General features: G+C 29.7%; 1 protein-coding gene across 1 annotated transcript in view; it reads left to right on the top strand.

Moving 5' to 3' along the window:
- Positions 1–6,933: 6,933 nt before the first annotated feature.
- LOC119676146 (variant surface antigen D-like) overlaps positions 6,934–12,382 on the top strand; it is a 5,824-nt gene continuing 375 nt past the window's right edge. Inside the window, exons 1-2 of the mRNA XM_038087379.1 lie at positions 6,934–7,168; positions 9,237–9,703. Of these exons, the coding sequence (XP_037943307.1) occupies positions 6,934–7,168; positions 9,237–9,703 (702 nt within the window). The remainder of the gene's footprint in view (positions 7,169–9,236; positions 9,704–12,382) is intronic.

Genomic DNA, 12,382 nt, shown 5'->3' with positions numbered 1-12,382 from the left:
GAGTTAGAGTTTAGATTTGCACTTCCTCTCCTGACAATTTACACAACATATATTATGACTTGAAAACACTGCTAACAAAAAATATTTTCTAGTATAAGTTCATGGAAGAGTACTAAAAGCTATAACCATAATAACCATAGATTTAAGCGTATTCTTTTATTTATTATAAAATATTCTTTATTATGATCATTTAGCTTATTTAAGAAATTCTTTACTCCTTCAACTATTTTGTATCGAAAATAAATACAAAAACTTGATTCTTACAATTTACATATTTTAGTTAAAAAAAGAAATATATTATTATTATTTATATATTATTATTATTTATATTTTACCCGCTATTATATTATATAAAAATATGAAAAATAAATGAAATATTTCTTTAACTATATTAAATATTATATGGTATAAGGAAATGTTTACTTTCTCATAAATACAAATGCTATAGGTACAGAGAAAGTATAGTTAAAAATTGGACTTTTGTAGTGAATACAATGATCTAAGTTAAGAATAGTAGTTAAGTCTTATTAAGAAATAATTATGATATAATTTAAACTCCAATAAATAATGTATGGCATAATGGGATTATAATTTTACATTAACTAAAAATGCTGTAAAAATTTATTTATTTATATAATATGTTCTCATCAATGTTGGAGACAATAAATTTCTTATCGATATACTCCTGGCAATTTGATTGCAATGTTGCACTCATTCACGCATGCAATTTTATTAAATGTCGCACATGCATCATTGCTTCCGGAGCGCACTCGAAAATTCCTGAGGCACCGGTGACAGAAGGAAGGTAATCAATCAGCTTTGTAACTCAAAGTTATCAATTTGCATGTGTTCTCAAATTCACAGGTATTTGCATACCCGGCGGGTACATAATTGCTTTGTACAACTTTTCCTTCCGCCTCACTGAATCTAAATAAAACAATAAACGTAATCGAAATTTATAAGTGAGCAAAAATGAAAATTAGATACTTTTCATTACTCGTATTTTCATTTTGTGTCAATTTGCAACATTAGACATATTGTTCTAGAGATAAAAACAAATATTTCAGCTAACATTTCAGCAAACAAAAACTTCTGACGCACAAATATCTTCTCTATCTTCTTTATAGTCTGAAACATATCCTTCGCAGTACCCCGGATGTGCGCGAGTGCTCGTCCTTATTGCTAATTGAAACAAATGTCGAATGTTCGCTGTGCAATGTCGCTTCTGTTCGTTTCGTGAATGTTATCGTCGTCTGAATGTGAAAACTGAAATTAACTTTATTGAAATTGCTTTCTAAATAAATTGAATACATTTCTCAGCATGCAAGTATCCACATGCATGTTCACGTCAATTCATGTTTGCGAGCTAGGATACTTTTGTGGTGGCATTAATGCCGCTCGCTTCCTGGTTCAGGTTATTTGATGTTTTCATTTGCACCTTAGTTTGCTTTGATTACAGTTTAATTGGTGCACAAATGAACATTTACGGCTGAGGCATTTTCGCATTTTCGCATTTTCCTTTTATTTAGATTTGTTTGATGAAACGGAATAAACAATTAAATGGATTCATCACTATTCCATACAAACGTTACTTTGTGTGCTGAATGAACCAATAGAATAACATATTAATATAAACACATAATGCTATTGAATGTTTTATATCGACACCAGGTATACAATAAATACGTAGGTATATATAAAAACACATCACATCTGTACACACACACTGTATACATACTTCATATAAATAACATGGAAAGCTTTTATATAATCAAGTATCTGCGATTCGAGATATCCTGTCAGTAATTTTGCTAGAATAAGGCAACCACTGCAAGGTGAAGTGTAGAATAAATTCATAAATAATAAGTGTTTATTTAATTTTGATAGAATATCTTTCTGGTAATAATGCTAATTAAAATAAAACAAAACTAAACAAAACAATCTCAAATTTAAGACAAATAATTCTATACCAAACCAATAATACGGATATATTCTGAATGAAGTTTCATTCCAACAAATATTTCCGTCGTTTCTTATTGATAATAAATTCTGGTTGTTGCTTTTGTAGACCACTCGGACCTTCTTGTGTAGTCCCTTTTAGAGGTGTTGAACGACACTTGGCCGTTGATATCGATGAGTGGGTCAGGGACGTTAAACTGGCCGTTCTTGGAACCATAAATTTTGGTAAACTCCAGTAACAATTTGTCTATTTTGTTATACTTATCAAAACTTTCTTACTGTTTAATTTATTTACTAAAGCAGGATATAACTTTTCTCTAAAACTTGTACAGAACTTATATCTTTAAGGTATTATCTAAATTTGTTAGTCCATAACGAATATTCATTGCATCATTCAAAACAATTGCGTTATTGACAAAAAAAGAATAATATCAAAAATGTCATCAGCTAAACAGTAAGAAACATATAAGATATAAGTAGCTGATAGTCTGAGAAGACAGATAAAGTGTAGTAAAATCAACAGATACTCGTATCAAAAATAACTAAAACAGTACTTATAAGATTGTGAGAGTATGACAAAAATTGCCACACATAGACCACTACCCGTATAAGTATTAGGTAGACATTGTTATGTTCAATAGATCTTTTCAGGTTGCAGTAGTTTCTGGTCAATAATAGAGATTAATTAAGGGAGTACTAAAAGAAGGAAACACGTCTCATCTGAAATTCGTAGTAACAAGTGTTAAAGAATATTTTTTAAAACAAAATATTTTACTTAAATAATCATTGATTGCAATTTATTTAAGGTATTTGACTACTCTTCTAGTTTTTGCTAATATTTTGTATTTTGAAATTAAAGTGACCTACTTATGGCTATATCCTGCAATAAAATAAAGTTTTTTTAAATTAAGTTTCAGGTGTGTAATATTTGCAAAAGTTATAACAGTAAGTTAGTATGATTGGTACATAAACCTTCAGAGAACAAAGGTTGTTGCCTACGCCGATGACGTTGCAGTCTTAATCTCAGGCACATACTTGTCAATGATTAGTGAGCTCAAAGATGGAGGGCGGTACAGGAGCAGGCATCTTCTCGAAAGATATGCAGATAAGGCAGTCCTACCGACTCCCTGATACTTGCAGCGTCTTTCAGGCCGAGATATATGCTATCGACGGCCAAGCATATACAACAAAGTACAATTCGCCCTTCGAATATCACGATTTTTGTAGATCGCACTGAAAGCAAATAAATCCAAAACGGTTAAATCCAAGATTGTATTGAAATGTCGCGCCTCACTGATGAGCATCAAACATCACAAAGTCTCTCTTTGCTGAGTTCTCGGATTTAGCAATATTGAAGGAAATGAACTAGCAGATGAGATGGCCAGAAGAGGTTCTGAACTGAACAGGAAAGGCCGACCACACAATAAATAGACCAATATGTGAATTGTTTAGGATAATAGAGGAAATCACCAACATGGTGACAAACAATTTATGGACTAATCTCGAAGATTGTTAGGTCGCTAGAATCTTATGGCCTACGTTAGACAAAAATAAAACGAAAAGACTTTTAGGCTGCAGCAAACCTGCAATTTGCGTGCTTATTGGAGTACTAATGAGGCATTGTGCTATTGCGCCTATGATACAACGGTGGCAAGTTCCAACAAGTGGATTATACAGGAGTTGCCAAGATGAAAGGGAGGTAGAATTTATCAACCACTTCCTGTGTCCAGATGTACAGACAAGGCGACTTCAATGTCTTGGAGATCGCTTTTTGACTGGCTTGGGAGAGATAACGAAAGCAAACTTATCGGATCTCTTCAACTTTATCTGGAAAACCGGATAGTTTAGCAAAGATTACAAATGTCAGCAACTCGTCTCTCCCGGCAAAATTTTTGAAGGCATCACAATGGGCAATATATGCCTCCGAATAGAAGTGCTGACAACTGTGCAAGCGCCTTCCGAATCTAACCTAACCAGGATTGGTACATGTTTTTAGTACAGAATGTTCCAACAAATATATCAATTAACGTCTTAAACAAAACTTAATTGGAGAGCAAATCATAAAACTTAAACTTATGTGTAGATTGTTTCATCGTGAGATATATTTACCATAAGATGTCTACAAGGTACATATTGTATGTATTTATATACACTATATTCATATATATATTTATATATATGTTATATACACAAATAATTGTTAGAAACTTGGCATTATTCGCAAATCAATGACTTTATTCAATGCACTATTCTTTTGTAACTAAATATTTTCTCTACTCGTATCTTTTGTAGCGACTGAAGTTGACAGTGTGTGTCGTATGTTCATCGTTTTTAAAAAGTTCATCTTATCACGAGTTCATACGAAATGCCACCCCAAACAGTGATATTTTCAGATGCCGTGGTCTCTTGACAGTTATATGTGGATTGTTGCTGTCATAGATGTGACAATTTTTTTTTTAACGTATCATTGAGTGAAAATAAAGGTTCATCACTGCAAGTACTTAATTGCGGGAAATCATTACACAAACGCTGTTGTTCTAGTATTCAATCAGCTTTTTGCAATATTTTGCTAAATGAATTATATTGTAAAATGATAAACCAAACGTATATTGCTTTAGATCAGAGCTGTCTGCAGTATGGCCTGCGGCTAATGTTTGTGCCGCCCACGACATGTTTTTAATCTACCATAATTACGCAAATTTTTTTTTTTGGTGTTCTGCTAAAACTACATTATTTTATTTTTATGGTACACCAAATTAATTTATTTAAATTAATAAAAATAAATTTAAAATTATAATCGTATTTTTATTTTTGTCGAAAACAACTATGAACGATTGCATTTGTTTCTGCGGCCCTTCAATGTGTACAGCGATTTGATGCGATCTTCTTTTAACTCTGAATAATTAATTTTAAAACTCTACATTTTTTAAGAATTTATTTCTACGTTTAACAAATTTCCTGAATCTAACAGACGAATTTATTAAAACTGACTTATTTATATTATAAATAAACTTACAATACAGTAATAATTAATCAATTACTGTAATGTAAAATTTTTGCGGAAGTCAAAAAACAGTTCTGTAAATTACAACAATTCTTTTCATTGATATTAATATTTAAGTTTAAATTTTAAAATTCTTGCCAAAGACATAAGAATTTCTATGTTTTTAATACTTGATGTAGAGATCAAAAACATAGAAATATGTTTTTGTCCTACTGTTAGAAATATAGATTTATTTATTTCTATCTCTTTGTTGCTGTTCTGTTAACATAATTAGTAATAGACATTGCACTGCATTGAACTTAACATTAACATGCACAGTTGGTGTGCAGGCAGTCCCCTGTTATTTTATAACAGGAATAAAAGGAATATTTATGCAAAGTTATCAGACATTGTTTAATTTTATAGTATTTTTTTTTTAAATTAAGTTTGATTGCACAATTGCACAATATTATCTTAAATCATTTTTAATCTCTGATATCATAATTTTCTCTATGCATTCTTTTTAGAACTCTTTTGTTTTAGCATAATTTAAGCTAAACTACAAGAGTTGAGAAATATTTGAATTGCAAAGTAGTTTCTAAACTTAAAAACAGCATATATCTAATAGAACTCTTTACCATGATACATCGCGCTACTCAACTTTACACTTTGAAATGTCTTAATACTGCTTGCTTGCAAATTTTGCATATGTTGCAAAATTTATTCAATTTTTGTATATATTTTATTAATAAGTTCCTGTTGTGTGTGATTTTCCACTCATATCGACATCAACAATTTGTGGCATTCTTGCTGTCAGTACAAATGGCGCAATGATGAATCCAAGAAATCGTACCACAACGTACCACACATAAAAACAATAAAATGTCATTCTTACGCTGTCATCATTTGTGCGTCTCAAAACTTCCAGCTATGACACATATCAATTCCCATCAACAGCATGACTGCCACGCCCATGATGCGCCCACACTTCTACTCCACACTTAGATGGTTAAAAGCGCTATTTAAATTGTTTTTGTTGTGGTTGCATTTCACTGCTTCACTGCTGCTCCTTGCTGCTTGACGCTGCTGTAGATACATTAACTTTAAAATACGCGTAGTACATGATGTTTCCTTGCTTGCCTTAACATTAAAAGAGCTAACAAACACTTTATGTTACGATTCCTCCCAAATGCTTAACATAAAAATGTCTGCAATTGTTTTTGTAATTTTTAGAATCTGAAGTATTTGTACGCAGCCAACAATTGGCATTATTCTCTTATAATGCTACGGAAAAGAATGCAGGATTTTATATATTTTCAAGAGGAAAACTCAACTTCAAATGGTTCTTCTTTCCCCGTATCTGCAACAGCCAATTTCAATGGCAAATAAAATAACCAATTTGGTTGCTTAGGTTATTTTCTACTCGTATTTCCCGGTGATTTGTTAAGCAACAAGAAAAGAGGGCACCATGGTAGCAACATATAACAAATAACAAAAACAATAACTAAACAAATTAAGCCAGGAGTGGAAACGTTTACAAGTTTGTAATTTTATAAAATAGAAACTTCAAAATCAGCTTTGCTTAGAAAAATTTTAAAAAAAAATTTTTATTAGAGAATAAAAAGAAAAATAAATCAAATTGTATCTCAAACAGAATACAACAAATAACAAACTAATCACAAGACAATTAACCAAACTAAAGCGCTAAATAGTAAAAAAGATATAGAAGAGGAACAAACTAGAAAACGTTGATCAATTGAGAACATAAAGTGAAAACCCTAAACCTATTCAATATAGAAAGCAGTCCAAAGAATAAAGAGTGCAGAAATTTGCTTTGCAACGCAGCTGTTAATAATTTTCTAAGGAAGTTACTTTAATATCGGCGAGTTTCTACAACTCAACCACATAGATTTATAAGTAAGTACCGCTATAGAACTTTAAACTCTTAATGCTACCATTATTACTTATATACTTCTCAGTTCTCACTCATCATGGATATCTTTGTTGACGCACGTGTATTGTGGCTTAAAGTGTTTGTGGCTAACCAAATGGGCATTTTTGAGCCGGAATATGTGAACGCCTTGTTTGAAAAACATCGGGAAGAGTTCGATAAACTTCTGGATTCACCATTTCAGGAAAATGCTGATGTTAAGAAAATTGTCGTCTATTTATGGCGAACATTCTATGATAGACTGGTGGAAGAGGAAATTATTGTCTTGGAAGAAAGTAAGTAAAAGTTTTTATGCTTTACATTACGAAGTAGTTCTCATGTAGTTTATACATATATTATTGTTATTAGCGTGAAGAATTTTAAAAAAACATGAAGCACTAATTAAACATACTTATGTGTTCCATATATATTGTTGTTGTTAGACTTAGTGTATATGAGTAGATATTAAATACAAATATAAAACTGTTAAATTATATGTGAATAGTAGGAATAGTGAATTGCCTTTAATTTGTCTCCATAATAATTAATTTAAATTTTTACAGATTAAAAATTCTTTGTTTTGATTTATAAAATATTAATTCTACGCATTGACTTTCTTTAAGAAAGCATATATGTATATATTATTCATATTCTTTTAATCAAACAAGTAATATATAAATTAAATCATTAAACAAAGTTTAATGATTGTGTAAGTCTAGGTAATCTACTATTTCTTTTGCAAAAATATATAGACATATATGTATAATTGTATAATTGATTTGCAATAATATAATATATAAAAGTCAATATTTAATTTATTGCTATTTAATAGGTAATTATAATTTTATATGACTATAGGTTTTGGCAATCTTCAATTTTTTATGTGAGCACAATTACTTACAATTGGTATTTCCTACTCAATTCCGTTTTCCATTATTTAACATATTTTTACAATTAGTTATATACATTAGATATCCATCATCTACCACTTTTTTGTGTTCTGTAATTTGAGATGAATTTAATCGACTAGTTATCATCTTTATATGTGTATATTGAAATATACTACTTAAATATAGTAAGTTCAACTCAAATTATTTTTAGACCTGCTTTTTTATATGTGTGTATAAAATTACTTTATAGGTTAATTTAGCTATACATGTCTGTCCATATCACTTTGCTTCATCCATTTATATTCTTTATTATTTTTCCACTTTGTTATTCTCTACCAAAATGGAATTTTTTTTTCGTTAAGTATTTACAAATCTTTCTCCTTAAATCTTACTTAGTGACTCAATAGAGACGCAATTAATTTGAAAAAAATTCTGTACTTCCTAAATAAGCAGTACTATAATACTCTAACCCAAAACTTAAGCCATACAAATTATCTTATCTGAATATGGTATTCCACAGTATTTAAAAATTTCAGTAATTCGAGTTAAATATAATTAACTTGACTATTTGCCTTTTATAGAATAAAAAAATAATGCTGAAGAACAGAAAATTATTTACTGGATTCTTGTAGTGATCCATAAGCAACTATGGAGCATTTGGTCAAAAATATTTTCATGTGTGTGTGCGCCCTCTTAATTTTATTATTTTTTCTATTTCTTACATTGATCGAGAAAAATGATGCAGTTATACTATAGTTCATAAACTCAAGCATTCATATATACATTTAAAAAATTTTATCTAATTTATGTTTAAGAACTTAACACATTTTTATCTTCTTTCGATTACTACCATACTTCTATAGCAACATCACCCGATTCTTCTGTTATGAACTTACTTCATCCTATATATATTTCAATATTTAAACTTAATTTCAATAATTTTGCGTTAAATCTGCTGTAAATTTGTGATACCGACGAGTATAACTACTGAGTGAAAAGTAATTCTGACATCTATATTTCTTTTCTAACTTCTATGTTACTAAAATGTATCTATGCGTCATTATACCAACATTGAATCAAATTATATGTAAATAAATTTAAATTAAGTTCATGTGCATTATATCTCGTATCTATTATATATGTTTTGGATACACTAAATTTCGATCCTATAATTATATGACTAATATTTTTTTGTAAGCATAATATATATCAAATATAACAGTAATTTATATAAAACATGAATGATTGCTTTTTAATATGATTTAGTTAGTTATTACTTAAGGTATTATATATCGTATCTTTAAAATTTATAATATTTAAATGATTAATTTAGTTGATTATTAATTAATTATTTTTCTTAATAAAATAATTATTTCAAATATATTAATTTCTATTATATTTAATCTAATTATATTAAATTATATATAATAATATATGAATATAACATAGTTTTCATAATTAATATTATTTTTAGTACCACCATCACCGCCCACTGAATCAGAGAAGAAAGATAAAAAAGGTAAAAAGGGTGGAAAAGGTGGTGGAAAAGGAGGTGGAAAAGGTAAAGGCGGTAAACGACAAAAAGGAGGTGCAGATGAGGACTTCACCGAACCAGAGGGAGTTGATCCTGAAACCGGAACAGATACAGGAGTGGAAACTGGCATAGAAACCGGAGCAGAAACTGGAGCAGAGACGGAAGCAGAAACTGGAGCAGAAACTGGAGCAGAAACTGGAGCAGAAACTGGTACAGAAACGGCAACAGAAGTACGAACGTCAGGAACAACAAGAACAACAAGAACTACAGTTACTAAAGAGACAACTACTACTGCAGAGACGGGAGCTGAAACGAAAACAGAAGCAACAACCGAAACAGCTCCAGAAACAGAAACAGCAACAGAAACAGCACCAGAAAGTCAAGTGAGCTCCGCACGTACAGGTATGGTATATTTAAAATTTTATTTAAATTTTTATTATAAGCTTTAATTTATAAAATAATTTCAATCTGTTTTTTATTACATTCTGAAACGTATTTCATTTAATTACTGCAACACACAATAAACATAATGCATCTTCACCAAATATAGTCAGTGATGAGGACGATGATGGTAATTATGGGAAAAGTTCCCTTAAGGCTCAGCCAAATTTTTTTATTTTTTTTATTTCGGTCTTATCGCTGCTTTAATGCTGATATATTTCTTTATTTTTACACTCTAACAAATTTCAAAGTTTTAGTTGATTTCATAAATTATTACATTTTTAAGGCCTTTTATTTTTCCATTACATTTTTTGTTTCTGTTTTTACTTTTGTAATTTAGTCCTTTTTCGTATAAATTTAAAATTTTTGATTGCAACCTGCAACGTTGAACGTTGAACGTTGAACGGGCTATGATGAATGCATAAGCTAACTTTGCGAACGCATATCTTGACCATTCCTTTCCATATCTTCATTTTTTTTTAATTACAACTTTTTCAGTTATTTTCTTTCCGCACTCTCCACACTCATCTTCTGAGTTCTACTCTGAGTAACACAACGTTCCTTTAAAGTCATAAATATTCAAAAGGCACTCGAGTGCTATGCAAAGCGCCTTTCGTTTATTCAGATAAAAAACTGAAAGCCATAGCTTATACTTTAAGATAATAAATCCAGTCAGTCATCATAGACGTTAACAAAAGAAGTCACTGAAGTTGCCTAAAATGTAGAATAAAAAAAATCAAGAAAAAATTTGCATGTTGTAAGGATATATGCAGTAAGGCAATCTGATGCGACAACTTGACAACATTCAAAAATTATAGTTAGTAGTAGCGAAAAAACAATGGAAACTTGGAAAAGTATTATTTTAACAATATTTCTGAATTCCGAGTTATAATAAGGAATATGATATTAATAATAATTTATACAAAATCCAAAAGGCATTCAAATAAAATTAAAAAAACTTCTACTTAAAATTATAATCAAACACAGTTCCAGATTAAATTTTTTTAATGCAATACTTTACATCAAATACATATCCCCATATTATAATTAAACAGATATGTGTTTATGCAGACAATTTCTTTTTTGAATGGAATAACTTTACTAAGTCATTCTTTCACCCAAAAGATGAATAAATCGTATAAAAAAGGGGGAAGGACCCATTTTGATAGGTTTGAAAAAACTATATAATATTAAAAACAAGATATCTTTTTGATATCTATATCTAAAACAAAATATATTGATTCTATTTAACCGAAAATTTTATTTCAATTTATTAATAACCTCAATATATCGACTATCGAATATATCGAATTTGTTACTAAATGTAAATGGACTTTATGATTAAATAACAACATATTTTGTTTAAAATAAATACTAAATTTATATAAAACCGTACAAAAGAAAATTAATATTAAAATATTTTGTTGGTGATTAATATAAACAAATATCTTTGTACTTGCAAAATGTACATTTAAAGATTAATACAAAATGTTATGTCTCTAAACCTATTTGGTCCATATCTCCATAGAAAATAATTTAAAATTTTTTTTCCAACACAAAAAATCATTGGCCAATTTGGAAGTGATGAAGTCAATTTTTTAACAAAATCTATTCCACTAGAAAAATAATGGGTCTTCTATACGAAACTAGTATAAATCTGTCTTACAGACGACACACTTTAATGGTTTTTAATAGATTCTTTCACAACGCTATAGAGTCTATAGCTAATTTATGTAGTAAAATAGGTTATAGTATAGGGGGATAAGTAACGGACTAGGGCTACGGTTATTTACATCTGCTTGCTGCTTGTATTTCCAGTGACTAGCCATCACTATTTCCGAACATCGCTGGTGCCGGTTGGGTGTGTTTGCGTTGTATTTTAAGGTACCAAATTAATGTGTGGAACAGCAGCCAATCCGTTTGCATCAGCACGGAGAGATGGAATACGTGCTAAATTCTAGTTATAGTTGTTTGTTTTGGTTTGATTTGTAATTGTAATGATAAAAGTATTAATTTGTAAATTTTTTTTTAATTTAATACACCCTGGTATATATGTTTCAATACACTGGCGATGTGCTGAGGTCATGGACCTATACCCATTAAGAAGGATATAAGCCCATGAGGATGACGAAACTTCAGCTAGCTTACTGTTGGCTGAAGGCCTGAACATCAGATGATGAAACAAATATAGCTCAGAGAGAAGTTCTGAAGATATACATTAAATATCAAATTGATTCTATAATATAGGGGAATTTATAACTGAAGGTTTTTTCTAATGTTCGTTCTTATTCGGCTCACTGTAAGTTAGTTCATGTTAGGTTTAGTCTATTCACTCATGCCACTTATATTTTCCAAGCAATATAATTAGTTCCAGAATTTATTCTATTTGAAAAGCAAATACTCCACCTGATTAACTATATATTTGTACCCATATGCAAAGTCAAATCTAACATTTAAATCGTATTAAAGATTAACTTCCAGAGTTTGAAATTTATTATTAATTATTATTTATGTTTAATTTTGTTCTCGCACTTTAATTTATAATTTAATTTATTTTTCATTTTTTTAATGCTCATTAATTATCAAAACTAAGGAAAAGAAAAAAAAAAAAAAGGTAGTAATTTTTTGTTTTATTTTAAATAATT

Source organism: Teleopsis dalmanni, chromosome 2, assembly GCF_002237135.1.
Source record: "Teleopsis dalmanni isolate 2A chromosome 2, ASM223713v2, whole genome shotgun sequence".
NCBI lineage: Eukaryota > Metazoa > Arthropoda > Insecta > Diptera > Diopsidae > Teleopsis > Teleopsis dalmanni.
This window is presented reverse-complemented; position numbering and strand designations above follow the sequence as displayed.